General features: G+C 49.1%; 2 protein-coding genes across 3 annotated transcripts in view; one reads left to right on the top strand and one right to left on the bottom strand.

The window, feature by feature from the left end:
• The window catches only part of LOC118921065 (acetyl-CoA acetyltransferase, mitochondrial-like), a 38994-nt gene that overhangs the window by 2742 nt on the left and 9059 nt on the right, over positions 1–27193 (bottom strand). The window contains exon 3 of the mRNA XM_057490344.1: positions 3152–3251. Coding sequence (XP_057346327.1) covers positions 3152–3251 — 100 coding nt within the window. The remainder of the gene's footprint in view (positions 1–3151; positions 3252–27193) is intronic.
• LOC130680148 (anthrax toxin receptor-like) lies at positions 12020–20710 on the top strand. Of its 2 annotated transcripts, XM_057490343.1 has the most exons (8): positions 12020–12069; positions 13576–13647; positions 14850–14921; positions 17150–17231; positions 17340–17376; positions 18374–18453; positions 18537–18605; positions 18946–20710. In XM_057490343.1, the coding sequence occupies exons 1-8, from the start codon at positions 12050–12052 to the stop codon at positions 19042–19044; spliced, it is 531 nt and encodes a 176-aa protein (XP_057346326.1). In that variant the 5' UTR covers positions 12020–12049; the 3' UTR covers positions 19045–20710. The 2 variants fall into 2 exon arrangements, with proteins under 2 accessions (XP_057346326.1, XP_057346325.1); XM_057490342.1 differs by lacking the exon at positions 12020–12069 and having other exon boundaries at positions 12080–14921.

Here is a 27193-nt window from a genome sequence, read left to right as displayed (position 1 = left end):
TTCCATTAAAACACGATAATTACCATATGAATTTTATTGTAGACATACGTCAGCCCATCTTTTATGATCAAATCTTCAAGCTTCACCCCACCATACGGTGTTGCCCCTCTGTTAATCACATAGGGGACATTGGACATGCTCTCCATGCCACTTGCCACCATGACATCCTGCTCAGCAACACGAAGACCAACATCAATTCAAATAGCTGCAAACCCATCATACCCTTTACAGAGCTAAGACCAGCAAGCATTCTACATATGCCCTATGTTACACAGTGAACACAGGAAGAACCCTCTTAGCCCTGATGAAAGGAAATGCTCTAAAATGTGTAACAATTAAGATTTGAATCAGAAATAAGAATGCCAGGAATCCTTCATGTAAGACCATCTTCTGAAATTCTTCTAACCCTTCATTTCACTCACACTGCTAAAAACTTACTGTCTCCTAAAAGATTAGAAATAATCTCAGTTTGTGGGAATAATCCTTCTACATTCAAGATCTTCTTCATCAGTTCTTCCCGGACAACTGTAATGATTTTCTACTTGGTCATCTAACATGCAGCTTTTTCTAACACCCAGGTGTCATCTACAGTCACCTAAGTCATTCTGGCTAGAATGTAAGTCTGATCATTTCCCTCTTTAAAGGCCTCCTCAGCATAGTATATAAGGCCCTTTACGATCTTACTTCCCTCTCCCTTTCCAGCCTCATGCCTGGACCTGGACCTCATATGGAAACAAGTCATATGGAACTGCTGAAAGGTCTTCAAAGATATCACGTTCATTCACACAGACCTCTGCCCTTTTTGACCCATCCACCAACATGCAAAATGCTTACAATAGCCTTTAAAACTAATCAAAACTACAGCCACTTATGAATTCTCTGACTACCTATTTCTATTCTTTCTTGGAAGTTTCCATTCTTTCTGTTGTGTTCTGCAGTTACTGTGTAATGCTTTTCTTAGTTACACTGTTACACTGTAATGTAGCTATATTTGTACAGTTGAAACTTCTCACTCGACTAAGCTCCACTGACACCAGAAACCTTGTCATATCTATTTTTGTATTAATGGTGCCTGGCATAGACCCAAGTTTAGTAAGTACTAATCAATTAGCCTGTTATTACTAAGTCAACAAAAGACATTAATTTGCATCAGGGGCTAGTTTAAAACATTAATGTAAACCTAAATTAAAATTAAGGCCAACTATTATTTTCTCACAGCCTTTAATCAGGAATAAAGACAAACAGAAGTTCTACCCAGCCCCCAAAAAAACTATTTGAAATACAGAGATTTTCAATTAGTTCTCATGTAAGTTTTATTCAGTTATCCTGAAATACTGAATAGTTTCTGGGGATGACAGCAAGAATAAGTGACAGAAAATATGGTATCAATTATTCTTCAATGTGAAATAGACCGTTTCCTAAAATCATAGATTAAATATTCAAAATAAGGCAATTCCCAGTTTTCTTATGACTCAGATTAACTGTACACATGCACAAATGAATCAAATACTACTAAATGAAAGCATTTCAATGTAGTGCAAATAGCATTTCCTGTGGAACCACAATAGCTTGAATGAGACAAAATGTCTGTCTATTCAGTTTTCAAACATCTAAATAATCTCATGACCACTTCACTACTGGTTTGACAAGAGTTTGATAACACCCAATGTCAGCATTATCTTGTGAATAGACAAACAAGTTCTCACAACCTTTGTGAAGTGTTTAACTGGCTTTTATGGGAAGCATTTGAAAATATCATTATTTTAAAATCTGATTCAAATTTTCCTCAAGAATTTTTCTGAAAGACTTGTACACAATGAGATTAATGTTTTGCTCACCTAACTCCAGTGAATGTCACTAAGTAGGTCCTCAGCCGGTAAGAGAAAGAACTGGGACTTGAAATTAGTTTGGCCCCAGACCTTGTGTTCCTAACCACTGCACTACTGCCTCAGTGGGACTGATTCAAGTAGCTACAAGTACACAGAGCTCATGCATAGGGGCACTCACTGCAGTATTATTTAAAATAGTAAAGAACTGGAGACAACCTAGATGTCCATTCAATAAGGACCCATAAAATATATTACAGCTGTTTGGTTCAATAGAATATTCTCTTATGTACTGACACAGAAAGCTCTCCAAGACACTAAGTGGGGCACAGAGTTTAAGCAACTTGCCCAAAATGCTCCTGGCTCTTAAGTGGCAGAATATGAAGAAAGTGGGAGATAAGCCAGAGACTGGGGTGAGAAGAAAGAAGACTTCTTACTCATTTTATATTTTTCTATGCCATTTCAGTTTTTAGCATGTGCTTAGATCTTTTATAATAAAGTACCTGATACATTAGCCCAGGTATCACTTTTTCCTCTTTGGTTTGCCTGACAGACGGGAGCAAACAAGGGAGGCACAGCAGCAGAGCAACGCACACCTGTGATTCTCGCACACGGAAGAGATCCATCAAGACCTCACCGCTGAGCTTTAGCCTGGTGTGTTTATGCCGATAGGCTGGAATTCACCAGAAAGGGCAAGACAAGTGTTCTCTGATTTCAGCCCGTAACTATGTTTATGGTTGTCTCAACCCCACTCTCCTTAGCTGAAAGAAGAAAGTCTGGGAGCTGATAAACCATGAGTCTAGGTCTAGTCTAACATCACGGCATGTTTACTGAGCAGCCTGTCTTGCTTGATTGAGGTAAAGACAAGATCTAAATAAAATCAGCAAGACCAATGGAAAGCCTACACAATTTAACAAATGAACCCAAATACTCATCAATTCAGGGCTCAAACAATGGCCTGGTTCCCAGGATCAGCACCTTTATTCTCATTTCAGATGAAAATCCTTCTTATTCTGGCATATACAAATTTTATGATGTTTTAAATCACCCAGAATCTTAGAGAAAGATTCCAAGTAAAGAGTCATCCAAAGACTAAAAGATCTTGGCCAAAAACTACTTTTTAATGCAGGACACCTAAGGTATCATTTTGACCTCTTTGTCAAAGGGAATTCACAACCCCAGACCCACTCCTGAGTATCTGAAACACAGCAACTGTACTTACGAGAAAAAATCTCACTTCTAAAGCATGACTATAATTAGATTTTAATGTCTTTTAACACTGCAAATTACTGTAGTTATAAAATGGAACAGGTGCTGCTTCATACCTGATGTCCGCACGTAAGACTCTTGAGAGGTCATCGTAATGGCTTTCATTTCTGAGGCACAAACTTTGTTCAGTGGTCCATGGTGTAGAAATATGTAAGCCTAAAAACCAATGCAAATAAGTCACACTTCAAAAAAACTCTTCAAACACAACTGTTGAATTAAAATAAAATAGAGCATATTAACCTATAATCTGCAACACTCCTTCTGCCAATATGTCTATAAATGTTAGATTGCATTATCCATTTAATATTTTATTTAAGCTGAAATAGCCTCCACATTGCCATGTCAAACATTCTAAGTATAAAAGCAAAAAATGTATTCCTGGTACCTGCGCCCAACACTGCCTGCCTTGTAGGGGCTTGTCCCTCACCTCCTTGTAGAACATTACCCATGCACACTTCCATCCCTCCTTTGTCTCCTTCCAGGACTCCATGTCCCCTCACCCTGGGGCCCCTGGAGGGGTCTCAATGCCTGTGGAGCTCCCAACCCCACCCCACATACAGCACTAATATACCCTTGCATTTGATCAGCCCCAACCACAGACATGGCAGGGGGAGCCCCAGCTGCAACCTGCTGGCTCCCGGAAGCATGTATTTCAGAATTTCTAGACCCTGCTCAGTTCCAGTAATCTGACCACTTTCCTCTTTCCATTGCGGTTAAATTCCTCAAACCTACACTTATGGAGCTGCCCCTCCAGCTTCTATGGTAGTTGTCTTAGTCTGTTCAGGCTACTGTAACAGCATATCTTGTGACTCGGTGGCTTGCAAATAACAGGCATCTTTTTCCTCACAGTGTGGAGTTTGAGGGTCCAAGATGAAGGTGCCTGCAGATCTGCTGTCTGGTGAGAGGCTGCTTCCTGCTTCCTGCTTCCCACACAGCACCTCCTGGCTTTATCTCCTCCTTCCATGTATGCTTGCCTGCGGGTTCCCAGATGAAGTCAACATCTGCTTCCTGCAGGCAGAACTCCAAAACCCTCTCTTCAGCAGCCTCCTTGCTGGGGGTGAAGCTGCCATGGCTGGCATGGGTTTCAAGGTAAAGGTACAAGTGGGCCCAGGTCTTCACCTGAGCACCCAGGGCTGTGCAGCTGCCCTGGTCCCCATGTCTGTCCAATGGAGGTAATGTGTGCTGCTGGCTCCAGGCCTCCAGTGGGAGGTTAATGTGGCAGAGACAGGGCAGATGTGAACGTTTGTGTCCCTGCAATTAGGTAATATGGTCCCTCCATCTCTGACCTGTATGTGTTGTCTCATTTTTGGTATCAGTCACTTCTATGATGCCCAGGGTTCTGATTTGGGGAGTCGAAGAATGAATTTAGCAAACAACCAAGGTAAGAGAACCAGGGAGAGGCTTTTATTGAGAGATACAGGAAGAGGACAGAGCTCCTGGCTCACATCAGGAGGGGACTAGAGAGCCCATTAGTGGGTGTTGTCTAGGGGTTTTATAGGCAGTTGAGGATTTTAGGGAACCGGGTAAAGGCTTAGGGGTGTGGACTTGTTAAGTACTCCCAGAATATTTAGAGTTAACTTAAACTTCCTGCTCTGATTTCTCCCCGAGATACCAGCGTCTTGGTCTGGGAGCATATCAAACAAGGCCATCTGCCAGCCCTCAAGGTGGGCTGAGGTATTGTTTGTGAGAGAGTAAGTTAAGAACCTTACTTCTTAACTTCCTGGGTGTTAAAATGCAATCTTATCTTCAAGGTGGACTCCTTCCTGCCTTTTACTATATGTTGTTTATGGCTGGGCCTGCACGCTAAGTTCGTTGCCCAGTTTGCAAATCACCTCATCGTGTCTGAAGGAGGAAAAATAGCACATAGGCCTGAGACTTTTATTACACATGATTACAAATGATTAGCATAACAAAAACATGTGCTACTCTTCTTTATCTGGGGATCTCACTGAAGAATGACTCTAGAGCTTAATGTTCAACAGATTTTGGTAGGGGGTCTCCTTGCATGTAGTTACATTGCTCTGACTGCAGATATCCTGCCTTGCTTTTTCCAGAGGCCCTCAACCTCCTCTGACTACACCCAGGGTCCCAGTCTAATCTACAAACAGCCTTGGTTTTGTTAGGCAGGAAAATAGATATGAGCGGAGTGGAAAGAGAAAAAGGCCATAAAGTCCACTAAAAAGACCCAAAATTAATCAATTAAAGCTCAAAAAGCCAGGAGCAATTTGGCCTGGAATGTTTGAATATTACCCAGATAAAGGAGGGTACCCTCAGCAGAGCCCATGTCTTTATTGTGTGTATCATGCAGGCCCAGCTTACTTTTTTAACTTTACCTATACGCTGTTTTTTCTCCTTCTGGCCCTGATTAAGTAGTCTGGTAACCTAGGCAACTAATTTAGCATGCGGGCCCAGCCATAATCAACACAGTAAAAGGCAGGAAGAGTTAAGTAATATTCTTAATTTACTCTTCGGCAGACAATAATTCAGCCCACCTTGGGGGCTGGGCAGGCAGTCTGTTTGATATCCTCCCAAACCAAAACACGGGTATCCTGGGGAGAAATTAGAATTAACAACACAAGGAACTTCTGATATAAGGTATTCAAAGACCACTTAACAAGTCTGCACCCCCAGCCCTTACTCACAGTCCTAAAGAATCCTTAAAAGGGGGAACCCCGGGGTGCCTCTTCTCTAGGGCAGCCAACACTCCCCTTTCTCCAAGTGTGCTTCTTTTGCCTTAAACTTCTCGTTTAAACGCATTGTGTCTGCGCCTTTCCAGTAGTGTTTTATTACTTCGCTTTGTCATTCTAATCCTCCGAATTCTGGCTTTAACCTTCACTCTATCCTACCTCAGACAAGTAAGGAGGGGCTGCTGAGAGCTCAGACCTGGGCTTGCAAAATACCATCTCCTGGGTGACCCGGGACTGCAGCTCACAGTCATGCTCTTCAGTAACCTGCCTGTAAGTCTCCCACCTAGGGACGGTGACCCTGGCTTAAGGACTCAGCAGGGGTCGTGCCCCATGCTGAGTAGCTGTTCAATGAACTCCCTTTATTCCATTCTGTCATTCCCTAACACTCTTGCTTTAATCAATTCCTTCCTCACCTTGTCCTCTGACTTCCCTGTCACCAAACCAGACTCTCCCTGACAGTTTCCTTTATTTGGGAATGGTATTTAAAACTTACATGTGGGACTTACATGTGCTCAGAGGACACCACAGGAAATCTATCAAGTCTCCAACCTATGCATACACTCTTTTTAAGTAGGAAGATTTCTATGTTGAGCTTTCTGTATACATAGTAAGATAAAGAAGAGTTTATACTAATGTCTCCAACCAGATCTATTATCAAATGGATATCGTCACATAATCTCCTGGCTTATCTGTAACTGTGAGGGGCTGAAGCAGTTTCAGACATAAAACAAGACACAAAGCTCTCTGTAAAGTTAGCCCCAGACCCTAGTCACGTACCAACTTCTGAGAAACTAAAGGAAAAGATATAAATCCCATGAGAAACAGGATGTTCAACTAACTCCACACTATTTTTGCTTCTGTACATTGCCTTGAGACCAGCAGTATCACCCGTTTCCTGCAGTAGGTGGGCAAAACAGGATGCTTAAGCCCCCCGAACATTAAACAAGGAATATAGCTTGCTGAATTTAGGCGAAGGTGGAAAAGTTGCAAAAACTAAGCAGGATGTGGTAAAAATGCTTAAAAGGCTGTTGTAACAGGGGCTCGGGGCTGCACTTGGAGAGCTTGCTCCTTGGCAGAAGCCGGCCAGCTAAAATAAAGGCTCCCTTTTTTTTTTTTTTTTAATAATGAATACTTTACTCTGTGCCATGCTGTTACAAGAATTTTACATATTTTAATCCTCACAACGGTCTGATGGAAATTCTATTTTTTTTTTGAGAGGGCATCTCTCATATTTATTGATCAAATGGTTGTTAACAACAATAAAATTCTGTATAGGGGAGTCAAAGCTCAACGCACAATCATTAATCCACCCCAAGCTTAATTCTCGTCAGTCTCCAATCTTCTGAAGCATAACGAACAAGTTCTTACATGGTGAACAGTACAAGGGCAGTCATCACAGAAACTTTCAGTTTTGATCATGCATTATGAACTATAAACAATCAGGTCAAATACGAATATTTGTTTGATTTTTATACTTGATTTATATGTGGATCCCACATTTCTCCCATTATTATTATTATCATTATTTTTAATAAAATGCTGAAGTGGTAGGTAGATGCAAGATAAAGGTAGAAAGCATAGTTTAGTGTTGTAAGAGAGCAAATGTAGATGATCAGGTGTCTGCCTGTAGACTATGTGTTAATCCAAGCTAGACAAGAGCAATAAAACATCCACGCATGCAGAAGATCTCTCTCAAAACAGGGGGGTGAGGTTCTAAGCCTCACCTCTGTTGATCCCCAATTTCTCACCTGATGGCCCCCCTGCGTCTGTGCCTGTCTTAGGTTGTTCCCCCCTTGAGGAATCTTACCCGTCTCTGGCTAACCAGTCATCTTCCGAGGCCATACAGGGAAATGTAAAGTTGGTAAGTGAGAGAGAAAAGCTCCCTTTTTATAGTCTACTTTTCTGTGAGGACCTGTTTCCTTACTCCTGCTCCGGCGTGCCCGATCTAAGACCCACAACATAACCTCCCACTGCAATACTGAGAAATCAGGCTCCCACCATCCGTAATTTATTTAATTCATTAATTGCTTTGTTCCAGATTACAGATACAGTAGTTTCAGCACAAGTCTCTCATGAACATGACAAAACACCCATTTCAGCTTTAGGACTCTTCAGTGTTTTCAGGAACTGGAGGTGAAGATGAAATATACATTAAGTCATCTGAGTGACCTAATGTGTATTTCTTATGACGCGTTATACCACAACTGTACCTTTCTATGTAAGTGGCTGAAACCCAGTAATAAAAGACAGATAAACATGAGAAAACAAATTTACTATCATTCATCTCTCTGGTTTATATGGGAGATTCTCAGTAAAATTTACTAAATTCCCCAAATGACCCAAACCATCACCGTAAGTGCCACCTTCATCTAAAAACAGAAGAAAGGTGTTGGGTGAGGGGCAGGCTAGTTAAGGGAAGTTTTCAGGCAAAGCACTGTAAAGAGGGTTCAGTTGTTTTAAGATCTAAGTCTTTGCCTGTGCTAAGAGTTTCTAGATTTAGTCATTCCCATCTTCATGTTTCAGAGGGGCAGACACCCTGTCATTTCATACAAAGGTCAATTTCTAGTCGGTTTTCCGAGCTTCTCTTGTGCTTGCAGTTTCTTAAACCACCTTAGAATAATCACTAACAAAGATGTATATTGTGGGGTGGCAAAATAGGTGTCTCTTCAGATCCTTAACTATGGAGAAGTTGCAGGACATTTGGCTCCACTATAGTCTGAATTTCCAAAATTTAGTGATTCCCTGTATGGAACCTGGAACCCAACAGAGGTGACTTGCAAGTCAGAGAGAAGATGGACTAGTCCACAAATAGCAAAGGGTGGTGCTGGGAGCTTTTACTCTATATGGGAAGCCATGAAATAAATCCCTGGCATAAGCCATGTTCATTAATTAATTACGGATGATTCGGAGACTTCACTGTGAAAGGCTAATCTTTAAAAGGCATTTTAAGATGAAATGTGTTACACCTTAATGGGGAATAATTTCTTGAATCAGAAACAAAACAGCACATGTCCTGAAAGACTATTAAACTGACAAATCAACTAAATATTGAAATCAAGAATGTTCAATGTAATGTTGTATTGGTGCCGGGGTTCTTGCTTGCAGAGTCGAAGAATGAGCTTCACAAACAGTCAAGGTAGGAGAGCAAGGTACAGGCTTTTATTTAGAGATAAAGTGAAAGGACAGAGCTCCCGGCTCACGCCAGGAGTGGACAAGAGACCGTAGTGGTGCATTGTCTAGGGGATTTTACAGGCAGCTGAAGATTTTTCTAGAACATGAAAAAACTTAGGGGTGTGGACTTGTTAAGTGGCCCCTCAATATTTAGAATTAACTTAACACAAGTAACTTCCTCTGATAATTTCTCTCTGAGATACCAGCATCTTGGTCTGGGAGCATATGAAACAAGGCCACCTGCTCAGCCCCCAAGGTGGGCCGAGGTATTGTTTGCTAAAGAGTAAGTTAATAATTTCTAACGTCTTAACTTCTTGGGTATTAAAATGCAATCTTATCTTTAAGGTGGAATCCTTCCTGCCTTTTACTGTGTTGTTCATGCCTGGGCTTACTTGCTAAATTAGTTGCCCAGTTTGCAAAATCACTTCATCAGATCTGAAGGAGGAAAGACAGCACATAGGCCTGGGCCTTTTAGTATGCTAAAGAAAACCTTACACATGATTATAAATGGTTAGCAATAATAAAACATGTGCTACGCTTCTTTATCTGGGGAACATTAACTGATTTAACTGAAGAATGATTCTAGAGCTCAATGTTTAACATAGAGTTTTAGCAGGGGGGTTTCCTTGCATGTAGTTACATTGCTCTGACTGCAGATATCTCGCCCTGCCCCCTCCGGAGGCCCTCACCCTACTCTGACTACATCCACGTTCCCTGTCTCAGTATGTTAAGTAAACTTAATCGAAATCAAGAACTTTTGCTTTATTGAAAAAGCAATAAACAGAGTGAAAACAAGCCACGTGTTGCAAGAAGACAGTTCCAACAATTGGTAAAGGATTAGTATCCTGAGTATGTAAGGAATGCTAAGGGATCAATATGAAAAAGAGAAAAACCCGAATCAGACAATGGATACAGGTAAGAAAAAGTACTTTCCAAACCAGGGAAAAGGAACGACCCAACATCATGTTGAGACAGGGACGGTGGGTGTAATCAGAGTAGGGTGAAGGCCTCTGGAAAAAGACCGCTACAAAAACTCCATATTAAACAATTAAACAAAGACAGAGTCACATCAATTCTCTAAAGTAAAATACCAAACTAGGAATATAAGCATTCTTCACTGAAAATTAGTTAAAACTAAAAAGCCAGGAGTAACAGCCTAGAATGTTTGAAAATCTAGACAAATACCTCAGCATAGCCCATGTCTTGTTTGTATCAATTAAATCAAGCCATTGTAAAATTTACTTTAGCCTGCTAAAAAGCCCAGTTTATCTTTTTTACCCAGATGCTTTTCCTCCTCCAGCCCTAATCAAGTCAGTAACTCAGCTCACCTTGAAAGCAAAACAGCAGCCTTGACTGAAAAACACCCAAACCAAGAAACTGCTACTCTGAGAAAGGATCAAAGCAATAAATTTCTTACATTAACTCTACAAAATAGTCTGGAAAACTGGTAAGAAACTTAGTGTCTCTTTACACATTTAGAGACCATCTGGTGGATCTTCATCCCTAGCCCTTTGTCTCTCAACTGCCTATAAATCCCCTAGACAACGCACCACTATGGACTCTCTTTGTCCCCTCCTGGTGTGAGCCAGGAGATCTATTTTCTCACTGTATCTCTAAATAAAAGCCTCTCCCTGGCACTCCACTCCTACCTTGACTGTTTGCTAAGTTCATTCTTCGACTCCGCAAACAAGAACCCTGGCATCAATGTGAATGGAAGTTCTTTACCATTAGTAATTACAGAAATGCAAATTAAGGTGACAATTCAATGTCTAATCAGTAGGTAAATATCAAAATATGACAAAACCAAGTGTCATGAGTTTGAAGCAGGAGAAGCTTAATATGCTAATCAGAGATGAATAATTCCATCAAATACAAAATAACCTCTATTTAATATACCCCATTACTTTAAATACATCACACACACACACACACACACATCCCACCAAAACAACATGTTTATGGCTTGTAATTTTTATGTTATATAGAAAGATCTACTTTAGACTTATTAGAGAAAAAATCTGAGCATATATCACATCTTATTTTGTGCATACAAAAGTAAAGAAAACCGAATATATTCCTGGAAGCATTTCTAAATACTTTTACATGGATGGCAGTCTGAATTCTGGAAACACGTTGCCCATGTTTTTCCATGAAGCAGACGGGAACCATTCCCCCAACCTTAACCCTCTCTTAATTTCTGCTCCACAGAACCTGTGAGCATATAACACAGTTCTGTTTTGTCACTGACTTTGGGATGGTTCAATACTCAGCAGTAGATATAACTGGAATGTCCCTCATTCAGAAAGAACACTGAGATCCTTCTGTCCCTTGGGTGACTTGTGTTCACATGAATGACCTTTTACAGCACTCCAGTACCCCATTTCCTGTCTCTCCTCACACAGTGATGTCCTTATTTAAGCCACCTGAGCTGCCCTCTCTCTGTTTGCCAAAAAAGTCAGGGTTCCTGTGGGATTTAAAAGGCTGCCTATGAAGGCTTGAGATAAGGGACACATGGAGGCCTTATCTTACTGCCCCTAAAAGGACCCTATGACTTCACCGTGGGGTTACCAATAGGCAGGACTCTGAGCTGAGCCACAGGTCACAAAGTCACCACGCCAACCTCCCATACATCATAAGGGACAACACAAGTAATAGTGTCTGCAGGTTGGGGTAAGGGCCACTCAGGGAGTGGAGCTCCTTGCCTTTGGCTAGTGTTCTCCCTCCGCCAAACGCTTACCTCTTCTGCCACAGCAGGTACAGGTGGATGTTCACAAGGCCAGGGAGCCTCGGTGAAAGGGCGGGAGGGGCTGAAGCCCCTGGGCACTGGCAGAGGCAGGGGCAGGGGCTGGGGCGAAGGGGAACAGGTGCTGACTGCTCTGATCCCTCCCCACCTCAGGAAAGAGGAGAGTGACAGAGGAGACGATGGAAGTGAGGAGCAGGTGCCCCTGGATGCCTCACCTGTTCCTGGTGCTCCTGCTGCCACATGTGCTGCTGAGCACAGGACAATCCTCGTACAGCCCCTCAGGCTGGAGGAATGTCTATGAGGACACAAGGCAGCCCGAGAAGAGGCTGAAACCCTGTGAGGCTGCCTTCGACATGTATATCATCCTCGACGCGTGAGTGGCTCTCCAACCCTGGCCCCAGGTGCTCCTCAGGGTGTGCCTGTCCCCAGGGTCACAGCTGTATGAAGTGGCCCAAGGGGACCCCTGCCTCAGAGAGGGGGAAGCAGGGACAGTTATCACTGGGTTGTTCTGGAAATAGCAATCATTCATGGAACGCACCTGGTTTATACATTCTCTTAAGAATGATAATCCTGACATCTTTAGAATTCTCAACCCCTAGTTTTCTCACCTTCTGTTGAGTTTTAGATGCAGCCTAGAAAAGCAGAAGGAATGGTAAAGAGAAGGATGCCCTTGTGTCTGTGGGAATCTCACATGTATACATGACATTCAGAATGTTTATGGGCATCAGAGAAGGACCAAAGGACATCAACTATCACAGCTCCAGGGAAAGGGCCCAAGGACACCATCCTTTGTTACTCCCTTTCCCATCCATGGAATCTTAACCACAATACTCAGTCAGGGAGCTTGCCCTCCATAATCTGGAAAAAGCAGACCTACACAGAGGAGTGTTTGCTAAAACTTTTGAACCTGGGCAAGTAGGGCTCGTGGACATGCTTCCCACCTAGACGTAAGAGGCCATGAGGCCCCCACCCCCTTCAGCATTCTTCACTCTCCATCCAGGGAGTCAAGTGGGAGCTGATGGGAGGGAAAATCTTGACAGTAGGGACAGGAAAGGCCTGTGGCTTCCCTGCCAGTCACCGCATGGTGATAGGAGAGCAGTGGCGCCCGCCTGCTCCTGCCTGTCCCTGGCAGTGCTGCTGGAAAAACCTTCCATGTCCAGAGGGGCTCTGCTTTGCAGACTGATGAGAAGGGAAATAGCCTGAGTAGCACATCCTCCCTGGCCTGAGGAGCAGGTACCTTCGGAGAATGACTGTCAGTGCCTCTGTGGGTGCTGGGAAAACGGTGGAGGGAGCAGAATTTGGGTGCATCAGGAGGAAGTAGTGCCATATCACATATGGACTTCAAAATGGACTCCCAAGCTAAGGGGACATGCCGACATAGTGTGATGCCCAAGAATCTGAGATCCAGCAGGGGATTTATTGGACAGGACTGGGTTAGCCTCTGAGCCTGAGGCTTTTGAGTTTCTAAAAGGCTCATAATGGAGGATGGTGCCAAATGTCCTGCCCCCTCAAACCCTTGAAAAGGGCAGGACTGGAGCAGACTGCTGGGAATGGACAGTCCAAGGGGAAGCACAGACCAGGAGAGCCAAGAGAATCAGAATCAGAACGAGTTTCCCAACAACACATCCTCTCAATCCTTGCATAATACTCTCACCTACCCATGACCAAGCATCCTGGTGTGGCATGAAAAGCCCATTCTCTCTGAGGACAAGTATCTGGCTTGCCACCCTGCCTCCCCTCACACTGATCAGTCACCACCAGGGAACCCAGATGTTGCTGAGTGTGCATGACCAGCTTCACCTCTGTGGGCGGCGAGGAGCTTGGCAGAGCCTGCTTTAGAATTCTCAACCCCTCGGACTCACATTTCCTTTGTTTTCAGGTCACACAACGCAGAGGGAAATTGGAAGGCTATACACCAGTTTACAGAGGAATTTGTGCAGAAGTTCCAAAAGTATGGTCTCTTCATGTTGTAGGGGGTCTGCCTGTGCCAAGCAGCAATACAGCTACTTAGGCTTGACGGACATGGGAGGCCCTTGGGTCAGGAGCACAGAATCCTTAAATGGGAAAGGAAGATCACACTGGGCCCATTGGGTTTTGGCAGCTTCGTTGGCGCCTGCCTGGGAGTTAGGCCACTTTGCAGGGAACACAGTCTGCCCATGAGGTCCTTACAGGGTGGGAAAGGAAGCCAAGTCAGGCTGACCAGTAACTCAGTAACCCAACACTTGGTTAAATGGTGGTGAGGGCAAAAATGAAGGGACAGAGTCTTGCCATGGTAACAAAGGACAAAGCAAGAACAACAAGGGAAAGAAATCAAGGATGCCCTCCCACAGCATGTGGAAACTTGAACTAGTTCTTGAAGGATGGGAAAGACAGAGTAACAGGCATCATCAAGGAGACTTGTGTAGAGTGGTCCAGATCACAGGGTTGACTCTTGAGGGCTGGGAGGTGATGCTCCACAGGTGAGCCTGGGGCCAAGGCAATAGAGGCTCATAATGCCCGGCTGAGGGGCTTGGATATCTTCTGTGAGCATCAGAGAGCTATGGATGATTCTTGAACAGAGGTCTGACATGGTCAAACCTGTGCTTCAAGAAAAAAATCTCCGTAGTTGAGGGTAAAATGTACAGAGACAAAAGCCAGACCCCTAGGAAGCTCAGCTAGGGATCTATGGTAGCAATTTAAGTAAGGGATAATGAGGGTGAGGGCACCAGAGGAGAATGGTCATGGAGAGCAAATGGAGGGATGTGATATGAGTGGCCACCAAGAGGGAGAATGATTTCTTGGAGATGAGAGGGAGGAGAATAAGTAGGTGGGGAGGAAGGGTGGTGTGTCAAGACTTCACAGTAGAAAAGGTCCGTGGGAAACCTCATGCAGGGGTGGGTGTAGGTATCCATTTCCTTGTGAATGCATGGTGTGCATGCATGTCACTTTTGAGCAGGATGCGATCCTGGTACTCCCTGCTAGGGAAGAAACACATCTTACAGGACTCAGAACTTCTCACTCAAGTTATGGGAAGTTCCAGAGCTTGGAAAATAGACCCCAGAGTAGTTCATGGGGAGCAGGGAAATGGGCACGCACACCTCTCCTCTCCAGCTACTCTTTAGCATCTTTTCTCCTGTCATTATGGCCTCACACTAGCCCATGCTTCCTCCCCAGCCCAAAACTGAGGATATCTTTTATAACTGTTGGAACAGATGCCAACACCCTCATGCCTCTCACCTCGGACAGGTAAGTGATGCTTTAATCCCCTAAGGCAGCACCAGGAGGCTAGGCCACAGGATAGCCGAGGGACTCTCTGAGGCTGCAGTGGGGGGCTGAGATGGGATGCCTGGGCTGCACTCAGCACCCAGTGACAGCCCTAGTTCCCTGGCTCCCAGGGACCCTTCCAGGCCTGACACTGGCTGAATCCTGTCCTGCTAGACACTCTCCTCCTCTCTCAGCCCAGCCCTCCGTCTGCCCTCAGTCCTTCCCTCCACGCTCTACCCTTTCACTAGAACAGGCTGTGAGGATTCCTGGGATCAGGGGTAACAGAGATGAGATCCTTGATATTCACTGCTGGGCACCATCTGTTGTGTGTCATTCTCTGCCCTGCGCCACTGGGTAGAGGGAGACAGAATCAGAACGAGGGAGGAAGGGATGGGTGGTGTCCAAGTGTTGGTGCTTCATTGGAGGGGAGCATGTTCCCAGTGGTCAGTTGATCGGAAGGACTGCATCCTGAATGCCAGGCTGTGACAGGGTGCTGGAAAAAGGCAAGATGGGCCCACATTCAAGGTGCAATGTGGTAAGTTTGTGGAGCTTCTGAGTGCTGGAAGGTTGAGATTCTCATGGAGACAAATGACTAGAACCCACATGAGTGGGTGGATTACCAGAGTCCCAGGACCTGTGGCACTGGGAAGAAGCCAGGAGCAGAATGAGCAGGGATGGCTGGCCCTTGGGGGAGGGAGCCTGGTGGCGCCAGGGCATGGGGACAGCACTCCCAGGTCTGACCGAGCAGGGAGCACACGTGCACTCTGTGGGCTGGGTGACCATGCTTACACATGGTTTGCAGGTAGGGGAGACAGACCCGTGTGGGTCTGAGGTAGTAGAAATCCGTTCCACTGGAGGGACTCCGGAAGAGAGGGGAGAGAGACAGAGAGAGAGACAAGGGTGCTCGACCTGGGCTTCTGGAGGAGCAAGTACCAGATAGGGGGAGGAGGACACTGCCACCCAGACCCCATGAAACTAAAGAAGCTATGGGTAGGCTCATGGAGGACCTCCGTGACACTCTCTGAGACATGAGGTTGCAGCGCACTTCCTGGATAGTGTTCAGGACAGGAGTGGGCCCAGGAATGGGAAAGATGTGAAACCCCGTATCTTTGGGAGAGTGTCATTTTAAGAGGTGATGGTCCTAATAGGGCATCAGGATCCTGGTGTCCCTTTCATGAACACTGGGAGCAGGGCTGGAGGGGCAGCTCTCCCAGGGGAGAGCCAGCTCAGACAAGAGATGCCAGGGGAGGTGGGTCCTGGGCAGGGACTGGGGTGGGCTCAGCGGGGTGGCACATTGGGGAGTGCAGGTAGCCAGTGGGAGATCTCCCTGTGGATCTCCCAAACTGTGGGGAGAGAAGAGGGTGTTTGCATTGGGATGGACAGGGCACTGCTGGACCTGGGGCCCTCAGATCTCACCCCTGGGCAGCAACTCTCCTACCATGGCATGAACCGTCTTCAGGGCCCATATTGTCCTTAGCCTTGCTGTGCCAGCGCACCTTGTAACACGGGGTCAGCCTGACATAGGCCCCCCATGCCCTCCCAAGTCCCAGTGCCAACCTGAGCTGTCTGCACGTCTCCATGCCTTCACCCGCATGGACAGCCCACAGGGCCACTTCCCCAGCCTCTGCTCTGCTCTTTGGGAGCAGCTGATGTCCAGCAGCCTTAGGCCTATAATTCCACAGCTTCTTACCTCCTAAGCACTCATCCAGAAGGGGAGTGCCTTGGGGGGACTGAGTCACCTCAGGGGACAGAGGCATGGGAGGGTGGGACAGGCCAGTGGTATGAGAAGGATGACCTTTCCAAACTCAGCCTGGCATGTGGGAGGAGTGTCCTCCCCAGGGCCCCTGGGGCTGAGCCGTGCTGCCAGTCACACTGTGATGGGATCACAGTCGGGATGTCCCCATGCTCACCATGCACAGTCAAAGGATTTCCACGGAGTGAGACAGTGCTGAGCACAGAGAAAGCCTGGCCATAACCCTGGGACCAGCAAAGCAGTGTCCCCTCCCCAGCCTGCTCACGAGATGGGGCACTGGGAAGGTGGCAACTAGGTTGGCCAATGCCAGAGACACAGGGCAGAAGGGCAGGAACAGAGCTACTTGGCCCTCTCCCACATGGGTGTGTCTGCAGGTGCAGGTGGGCCAGGACAGCCCGGGACTCTCTGTAAAAGGCAAGTCCTCATTCCAGCTCCCACCTGCTCTGATCTTTTTCAGCAATAAAATCCAAACCGGCTTGAGGCAACTTGAGTCTACAGTGCCTGGAGGAGTCCCAAATATTCACAAGGGATTTCAAAAGGTATAAACTCTAGAGCTCAGAGAACTGGCTCTGCTTTATCAAGCTCTTAGAGGATCATGGGATCTTCTCACACACCCCGCACCCCCATTTTCCTTCTTTGTGTTTCAGGCAAGAGAGGAGATCCAGAGGGTATACTACCAGGAAGGTAAGTTTGCAGTCAGGTCTGGGGACAGAGCCAGGCCTGGGCCTCAGTGAGGTATGGGGCTGGCCCTCTCCGGCCACACCCAGGCACTGACTCCTGGAGCTAGTTGCTTGCCCTGAGCTGCAGCTTCCTACTCTGAGCAGTGAGGCTGTAAAACACCTCTAGTGATGTTTCTCGGCACAACATGGGGTCATGTGTGCACCTTCTTGGCTCTTAGGGAATATGAGGTGCTAGCCCTGGAGTACGGCTGCACAAAGAGGAAACGGGAAAACCCAAAGGGGCTCCGGTTTAAGACCAGAGCTTGATCTTCTCCCTTGCCGCCCACACATTCTGGCCCTGACCCTGACTCCTCCTCTCTTCACCTCCTTGCCTTTCATTGATGCTCCTGCTCGGTGTTTCCCACAGTGGAAAAGGCTGTGCCCAGCCCAGAACCATCTTCCCCTTGACTGTAGGCTCTAGAAACATGTGTGGGCCCAAGGAAAGGCATTGAGCTGAGTGGGGAGTCTGCTGCCCAAGTGCCTCTGACCTCGTGCCCTGAACCTGGGTCTGCAGATGGCCGCAGGAGTGCCGCAGCTGAGGTCTGGAGCTGGGCCGGGCCTGCACGGACCTGTGGGAATCTTGCACGGTGGGTGTGGTGTGCCTGCTCCTGCCTTTGCTCATCTGGAAGGCTATGCTCATCTGGAAGGCTATGCTCATCCAGTGAAATTGCTGGAGTTGCCTTTCAGGGCAAAGGTTGTATTGTCTGGTAGAAGTGACAGTTCTGTAGAAAGAACCCTGAGCTGGGCTCAGTCTCCTCATTTGCAAAGTGGGTCCTGGGCTAGAGCCCCTTCTTGTCCCAGGAATAAGTTATGCAGCCTTCCAGGGATGGGGATGGCAGATGTTCGGGTCTGGGCGTCCGCTCCTCAGGAGGGTGAGTGTGGGAAGCAGTGCCGGGACCCTGGCAGCCTGTGGCGGCTGACCCCCGGTCCTTCAACCAGCATGGCCACTCTTCCTCCTGTAGATTACAACATCATCAGCCTGGTTGTTGCTTTGTTGGCTGGGAAGCTGTCACCAACGGCCCTTCAGGAGACTAAAAATGAAGTGAGTCCAGTCTGTCCTACCAGCACTGTGCTCCCTGTGTTTGGTGTTTGGGTATTTTATACTCAAGGTCTTCTTTCTCTTAGGCTAAGGCGGCTCGGAATCATGGGGCCAAGATATACCTCGTCGGAATAAAAGATTATTCTAAAGACCAGGTAACTCTGAACAAGTAACCAGGTGCCATATGTGAGTCTAGCTGGCAAAAGGTTTCAAAGGTGGCTTTCACAGGGTTGTCCAGAAGATGGGCCTGTAACCCACCCCAAGTGTCTGCACAGCAGACGGTCCTGCAGAAAAAATTAAAGTGTTATGTAAAACACACACAACAGAGGTGACGGTGGAAGAACTTTCCATTCTCTGAGGGTGAGCCGCTGGCAGATGCCAGGGTCTGGCCCTTGGTGCTAACATGGCATGAGGCAAGACACTGTCCTCTGGAATGGCCACCTCTGAGTTACCATTCCCTGGCTGTGGGCCCATGAAATCTTCTCTCCCTTGCAGCTGGATAGTATCGTGGAGAGGAAGAACCAAGTATACGGACTGAAAGGCTATACATCCCTGCAGGACATTGTTTTTCCAGTGAGTGTGCACCTAAATTGAGCAGGGGGAAGGGGTGGCTTTAATCCATGCCTGCCAATCAGTCCCCGAACCCCTGCCATCCCTCTCTATTCCAGCTCGTGCTGAATGCCTGTAATGACATTACGGGTGAGGACGCTTACACGTACTGTGTGGGAGGTAAGGGCTGGAGCCACTGTTCTAGACAGAAGGGGGGGTGCGAGGTGTGTGTGTGTGTGTTTTGAAGGTGTATGAGTATGTGTTATGTTTACGTTTGCAGGGGAAGAGTTTGTGTTGAAGTGTGCAAGTGTGTTGTGTTCGGGTGGTATATGGGTGTTATTAGGGCTACTGCGGGGATGCTCCCATGTGTGGTATGAGCATATGGTCTGCATGCATGTGTGGGGTGTGGGCTGCATGTGGGGTGGTATGAGTGGACTGTGCAGTCTGTGTGTGTGGTGTAGATAGGGGTACTTGCATGGAAGTTTGCAGGGCAAATGGGTGTGCTTTGGGTGTATATTAACATGTTTGTTTGGGTTGTGGTGTGTGTGTGTGTGTATTAACATGTTAGTTTGGGTTGTGGGGGAGGGGGGTGCGTGCGCGCGCGTGCGTAATGACTTTTTCCCCAATACTACTGAGACATAATCGAGATGCAGCTCTGGGTAAACTGAGGTATACCACATAATGATTTGACACACATGTATTGCAAAAGAAGTAGCACAGTAAGTATAGTGTAATTTATTTTTAAAAAACCAGAAAGAATGTATTATAAAAGCCCTCCCACCTTCCCCATGAGGCTGAGGCTGGCCAGGTCCCCTCTCAGGCCTCTCAAACTCTGGACTCACAGCCCCGTGAGCTGAAGACCAAAGTCCAGAGTGTCACAGAGGCTTGTCCCCAGAGGAGCTGCATGATAGCTATGCAGATGGGTGTAGAGCAGGTGGCATCCTGTGTTCATGGATTGGGCACTTGAGATCAGATACTGGCCCTATGCCTGCCAGGATTTGGGTGTAAGCCACCTGTCCCATCCTGACCCCATAGTCCATCTCTGTAATGTTGGGGTAGTAATGCCTAGCTCACGGGTGTTTGTAGGTTTAAGTGAGAAAGTGTACAGAATGGCAGGAGTAGATCGTCTGTTAGAGGGAAATGTCCTTTTAGATGAACATACGAGTTGAAGCAATTGGCTTGTGGTTCCTTCTGGCTCCCTGCTGTGGCGGCAAAGACATACTTGTTTTTGTTTCTCACGCAGAGCCTGATCACTCCACGTGCAGGCAGCTGAACTTCCCTTCCCTGTCCATACTAATATGACTCATTAGTTTACATCTCTGTCTCACAGAGAATGTGCAAGCTTCACTTTGATCTGATGGCTAGGTGAGGAAGCCCCAAAGCAGGAGGAATTAGGTCTGCCTGGTCCAAGGTTGCATGGGCACCTGAGGAATTGTTCCTCAAGTTAACCAACCTTGGGCAAATAGGCATCAGGTTGGAACTAGCCAGGCCTGGGCTGAGAGGGAGTGGTGGAGTCTAAGGCCCTTGATTTTGCAGCAGGAAGGCCTGCATAATATCCTGGCTCACTCCCTGGGGCTGGGCCACTAGTTGTCCTTTCTGTATCCTCTGGTGCCTGCTCAGGGACCAGGAGTCACTTGGGGGTCCGAGCACCCTGGTGAAGGGCTAGAGCCCAAAACTGCACCTTCGCATATCAGTCTTCCACCCTGGCTGAAGGAAGTATTGTGAATCTTACCTAAGCTGATGTGGTCCACAAAGGGTCAGGAAGAGTCAGGGGGAAGAGCAGTCTGCCGCAGACTTCTGGAACTACCACTAAGATGGGACATGTCCTCCCATTTGGGCTTCTCCAGTGCAGTGTCCTGGGCCCCTTGAGGGCCTCACTCCAGTCTGGCCTTGCTTCTCACGTCTCCAGTCTGCCACAGACACAGAGAAATCTGGGGAGGAGGGAACAGGCACCCCGGTGGAAGTTCCACAGGGGACACACCGGGCGAGGGTCCTCACATAGGCTTGAGGCAGAGCTGGCTCAGTCTGGGTGTCTGACTCCTCTCTCATTTATAAGGCTGGGCCTGTCCCCTTTAGGTCTTTCAGGTCAGAAACACATGGTGGGCTTTGCCCCATGTACAGGATGAGGCTGGGTGCCTTTAATGGGCTCCATGGGTCATGGGCAATGAGGAGGGGCCCCTCGAGGGCTCAAGGCCCAGCCCAGGCTCCTGAGAGGAGACCCTCAGTGGCACCAGGTGGACATCTAGCCCTGAGGGTTATAGATGTTAGTTCAAATACAGCTGCTTCCTCAGAGAGGTCCCTTGGGAATTCTGTTTTTGGGCTGGCCTGCCATAATTGAGATCTGAGGGAAGATAGCACTGAGCCCTTCCTCACACAGACCTTCACATGTTCCCTTTGCAGACCCCTTCACTGCTGATTTTTATGGGCCGGGTTTAAGTGATAAGAAAGATGACATCATCTGTCGATTCACAGGGGACACTGGTGTCGTGGGTAAGTGGCCCCCTTGGTGCATCCAGTGACAGCAGCCCCACAGCAGGTTTACTGGCCCTCAGGGAGCCAAACCTTCAAAGCCCTTGCTGACCGTTCACTGTGGCCCCTGTAGGGTAGAGGCCACATGGACAAGTAGAAGGAGGGAAGGTTGGGAGCCTGGACACCTGCCACGCATACCAGGAAGTAATCCATCCCCAGCACCACCATGCACCTGGAAGCAGCCTTTCCTGAGCCCCACCTGGGTGTGGGGCGGGGTCTGCCCTCAGAGCTGCCATCCCCCTGCCTTTCCTGGGCTCTCACTTCCCTTGAGAGACAAGGAACCAAATCCAAATGTCTACTGGAGGGGAGTAGAGGCAGCCCCAGTTCTCCTGAGTCTCTGCCAGGAAAAGAGTGACATAGTTCACAAGGTCATAGCTAGTCTGACAACTGAGTCAGGGCCAAAACTGGTCCTCACGGAAATGAACCAGTAGGGAACAGCCCTGACCAGTGGTCACAGATCAGGATGTAAACGGTGCTCAGCGGTGAGATGAAGCCACAGCTACTAGTCATAGAACCTCAAGTGTCCTGAGTGTCACCTCCCGCGTTCCCACAAAATAACAGAAATACCAGGAAGTAATCCATCCCCGGAGGCTGATGTCTGTCAGAGACGCAGCTCTGCTTGCCAAGGGCAGACAGGAGGGGAGACATGGCTGTGGGGACATGCCCACTCACATGATTCTCTCTGGTTTTCTCCTAGAAAAAGAACCCATCGAGGTGAACTCAGAGTTCGTAATTTGCCCTGCCCATATATTTCGGAAGGAAGGAGAGTAAGTGCCCTGGGTGGGCAGCCACATGGTTAGATTTATGCACCACAATGTGTCCAGCGTGGGGGATGCTACCTCTGCTGGAGCTGCACTTGCCTGTTTTGGGAGGGCTCAGGACATCCTCTGCACCAACCTGTGTCTGTGGTCCCGAGGGGCTCAGTGACGTCCTGTCTCCCAGGCTCTACCAAGGAGGGCAGGATGCAGGAGATGATGGGCCCCAGGGATGGTACCTATGGTCCAGGCAGTCTTCTCAGAGCTAAGCCAACATAGTCATAGGGAAGAATTTGGATGGCGACACCAAGCAGCCAGCCTGGTCACACAGCCCACAGCCACCATGGCATCTGCCCATGCAGGGCTCCTCACGGCCTAGTCAGCCTTCATTGCAGAGGTTGACCTCATCTCACTTGGGGAGAACTCTCCTGTCCCATGCCATCTGCTCTCGGCAGATCACATGCCTGATGTTCAGTCATTACACTGAGGACAGCTATACAGTACAAGTGGAGTAGGTTCAAGAACTGTGTCTCTCCGGGCTAGCAGTCACCATCTGCCATTTCTGTGCTTTAGGGTGGTCGAGATTCAGTACAGCCTGGACAAGGGCATCACCTTTGTCAATGGAAGCCTTAAAGTCATAGGCCTGAATTGTGTGAGTACCGGGGTGGGGACGCCTCCATGCATATTAGAGTCCCTGTACTGGAGGGGGAGAGAGTCTCAGAGGCAAGAGATGAAAACAATGTCCTAGGCAGGCCCAGAATGCAGCGTGGGCAGACAGACAGCTGAGAGGCACCTTAAGAGCCAGCTCCAGGCCCTTAGCCCTTCACCAGGGAGCTGTGCCCCTGCTCAGGCTTGGGAAGTACCCTGGGAGTGCCTCCACGAGATCATCTCGGGCGCAGCCGGCTGTCCAGGCCCTGCAGGACCTCTGCTCTTCAGATGACTGCTTTTCATAGCCCCACATCATCGAGATGCCTAGCCCAGGGCAGTATGATGTGCACCACTGAGAGCATCAGGCTGCGGAAGAGGTGTGCCAGGGAGGAGGGACACCTGGGTCTACCAGAACCATCGTTGTGGCCAGTACCAGCTTCTGAGACTATCAACAGTGCTGATGCTACTGTGCGTGTCTGTTTATACTTGTCCCTGGATGTCCACTCACGGATCAGTAGACTGGAACTGAACTGACCCATGTGCCTGCCAGGTGTCCCAACTGGTGGCAGCTGCCCTAGCACAGTTTCTTCTGTGCTGGCCTCTCCTTTCAACAGCCCTGTTTCCAGGGCACTGAATCTCTCCCCTCGTGTCCCTCTCCCACATCTGAAGCATTTCACTTGGTCTCAGGGGGCATTGTTTGCTATGAGAATCAAGACAGTTGCCCCATTCCTTAAGGGCCTGGCCTCTGCTAGGACTTGCTATGGATACTCTCAACCTCACGGGGACCTGCTCATTGGCTCCTACAGATGTGGAACGTGAGGCGCAGAGGGAATGAGCCCAATGAGCTTTGTGGAAGGGTTTGGGATGGGTGGTACTATGGGGAGATGGCCCAGTGGCCCTGCTGCTGTTCCTGCCACCCCCATTCACTCTGTCCCCCAGCAGCCCCTTCCACAGCCATCTGTGTGCCTTAAATTCTGTGCTCACCAGTCCCCTGTGTTGTCAGCCCAGGTGTGCAGTGGGCCTGCCTGTGGCCCAGCAGAGGATTCTGGACTCCCTGACAGGGCTCTGGGGTAAAGCCTCTGAGCAGGGTTTGTGGCCCACGACTTCACAGGGCCTCCCTGGGTACCAACCGAGCCTCCCATCCAGGTGTGGCAACTCAACATGGAGCCACCTGAGGACATGGTGCCTGGACAGATGGGGAGGTCCGGTGTGTAATGGCCAGTAGGGGGTGCCTGGGAAGAGGCCACCCAAACCTCCTCAGGTCTCTGCCTGATATACTTTTGCAGGATAAGCCTCCAGAGGAGCAGCCCACAGAGCCTGTGGTAACTCAGGAGCAGCCCACGGAGCCTGTGGTAACTCAGGAGCCCACAGAGCCTGTGGTAACTGAGGAGGAGCCCACGGAGCCTGTGGTAACTCAGGAGCCCACGGAGCCAACAGTGCCTGAGGCTGCCCCAACACCTGTCAGCCCTTACCTGATACCGTGCCTTGTCCCAGCGCTCTTTGTGCTACTGTTGCTGATCTTATGCATCTGGTACTGCAAGAAGGTGAGGGAGCCCTACCCACACAGCCCTGTGCCCAATTCTCCAGCACCCTCTCAGGTACCCTGGGCACCTGCCTGCTCTAGGACCCAGTTCTAAGGTCATCACCTGACCAAATGCTTAGGTACAGATGCTGCCCCCCATCCCTGGGCCCACACAGCTGGATGCTGAGGGGCTCTGCACTTCAGGCTTGCCTCAAGGAAATGGCCTATGAGATGCCATGGCCACTGGGGAGAAGTGACCCAGGCTCTGAGATGGGGCTGCCTCACAGGAGCCAGTGCTCTGCGGGACTCAGGTGGACAAAGTCTGGGGAGAGACCTCTATCTACTGTGGAGGGGAAAAGGAATCCTGAAGGGGCAAAAATGGCCACAAAGGGAGAAGCAGGTGCCCAGGATTCCTGTCCTCTGGGGCAGCTGTGCCCTTCAAACCTGATGTGGCCTCTGTCCATCCCTAGAGACTTGTCATTCCTTCCCAGTCAGTACTCTGGGCCAGGTTGTGCAGGGACCTGCGCTGCGCACGGACAGAAATAAAGCAGCTGCATTCCTGCTACAGTAGCTCCAGGTCATGTCTGCACTGCTGTTGGTCCCTGGGGTGCTGAGGGTAAAATGTCACCTTCACAGTGTGTGGCAAGTGACCTGCCTGAGCAGGGCAGCAGCAAAGACCAGAGGCAGGTCCAGGGCGGGGCGGGTGCAGAGGCACTGGCTAGCCGGCCCCGCAGGGACGTGTGCGGGGCTCTGGGAGAGGGAGGACCTGAAAGAGGTGGGAGACGGGGGCTCCAGCAATAAGCCAGCAGGTCCCAGGCGGGTGAAGGGGGCCGCGAGGGCAGCAAGCCAGGCTGTGGGGTGGCCTTCCCCAAGGGCGGGGCACTGGGGATGGGGGCTCATGAGCTGGCGAGTGGAGGGGAGAGCAGGAAGGGAAGGGGGAGCAATTCCTGGGTTCATATGACATGAGGGCTGTCGATGAACACCCTAAGTGGGACGACTCTACCGGGAGCAGCCGCCCGAGCCTGGCTGTCTCCCCGCGGACCCCCAGGAAGGTGTGGACTCTGCTCAGGCAGGTAGAGCAAACTGGGCACAGGCCCACAGGCGGTGGGCACTCAGACTGACATTCAAAGCCCTGTTCGGGCCCTCTGCTGCAACATAGGGTCCCCCCTTTCTGCATGGCTAAGTCAGAGCCCTCCACACCCCTTCCTGACTGTGTTTATCTCTTTATCCTTCTATTTTCCAAAAGCCACCACCAAAACCAGACAGGGTTAGTCCTGTTTGGTTGTCATGGTGTCAGATCCTGATGGGCACACTGGCCTTCCCAGAGGCCTCCTGCAGTCTAGGGATTTTTCTTCCCACCCTCCAGCTCTCAGCACCTGGGCAGAGAGAGCTGACAGAAGAAGAGGGTGACAGAGGGGCAGGGTGGGCCCCTTAGAGGAGGTGGGATTCACACAATGTCACCCAGATGACACCCTTATCGTGCTCCCATCAAAGCCTAAGGGTTTTCTCTGTCACAGAATAAGCAACCTGGGGGCCTGTTTCAGCCCTGGTATGATGCCCCTGAAACAAAGGGGCTTTTGATCAGTCCCCAAAGGACTGTTGGAGGAGGCTCTTCTGCAGGTCTCAGGCAAATTTTGGAAAAAAAGATTATCAGGTTTCAGGACCTGGTCCCCACTCTGGGCTCTGATGTATGTTGGGCTCCATTTCACAGGTGTTCATCCCTGAATCCCGGCTGAGACAGGGGCTAGGCTAGGGCTGACCATTAGGGGCAGCAGGGCTGGGGAGGGTGGAGGGCATCTTACCTGGCACTAGGCTGTGAGGGAGGCCCAGCCCAGGTGAGCACAGAGCCCATGGACCAGGGAAGCAGGCATGGCTAACCTGCCGTGGGGCCCCAACCAGGACCCATAGCTGGGGCACAGCATCCCGAGGAAGGGAATGAGTGTCTGGATTAGTGGGAAGCAGGCCTCCCTGCCCAGGGCTATACCCTGCATGGGTGGCAGTACAGCCTGGTGAGACCAATTTGCCAGTGTCAAGTGAACACAGCCCTGTGCTTGCAAATGCTCACATCCCTGACAGCCCTGCTTCAAGTCACAGAGTCCCAGGACCAGGTTTCTCTAAGGAGCGCTGCCTCAGGGAATAAAAGGGACATGGTATAGAGTTTCTTGCCCTTTTGGGGAAGAGCCATATTGCAAACTAAAAGGAGTTTGCTGGTTTTTCCCCTGGAGTACTCTCCCCTAAGGTACAGGGCACTACTCCTTTGTCCTTGAGTTCTCCCAGCAAACATTTGCTGAGTGGCCAGTACATGACTGGTACAGGGCAAGATACCGTATCACTGCCCCAGGAGCTGCCCTGCCAGGAAGCAGACACTGTTTTCTCTTCCTAGGACCCACAGTTGGGTGACCGGATATGCCCCACGGTGATTGTGTCATGTTGTGGGTGCCCAGACAGGGTAAGAGCTATAGAGGTGAGAAGGGCCCTAGGGAGAAGCTGAGGTGCTGGGCAGGGCTGAGGGAGGTCGGGGGCAGCCACCTCATGCCCCACAGACATGGACCCAGAAGGCACGGCCTGGGCAGAAGCCGTTGCAGAAGGCCCTTCAGCAGACTGAAGGCCAGAGCCGGCTGCAGGGCCCTTGAGGCCCACTGAGAGGAGGGTGGACAGGGTGTGTGTGGAGGGGTCTGAAAGAATCCTGCCTCCAAGGAAGAGCTAGGGCCGCACCCAGTGGGCCTAGCAAAGAGCCAGA

Source organism: Manis pentadactyla, chromosome 13 (genome assembly GCF_030020395.1).
Source record: "Manis pentadactyla isolate mManPen7 chromosome 13, mManPen7.hap1, whole genome shotgun sequence".
Lineage (NCBI taxonomy): Eukaryota > Metazoa > Chordata > Mammalia > Pholidota > Manidae > Manis > Manis pentadactyla.
Note: the sequence above shows the minus strand (reverse complement) of the source record. Positions and strands in the feature narration are given on the sequence as shown.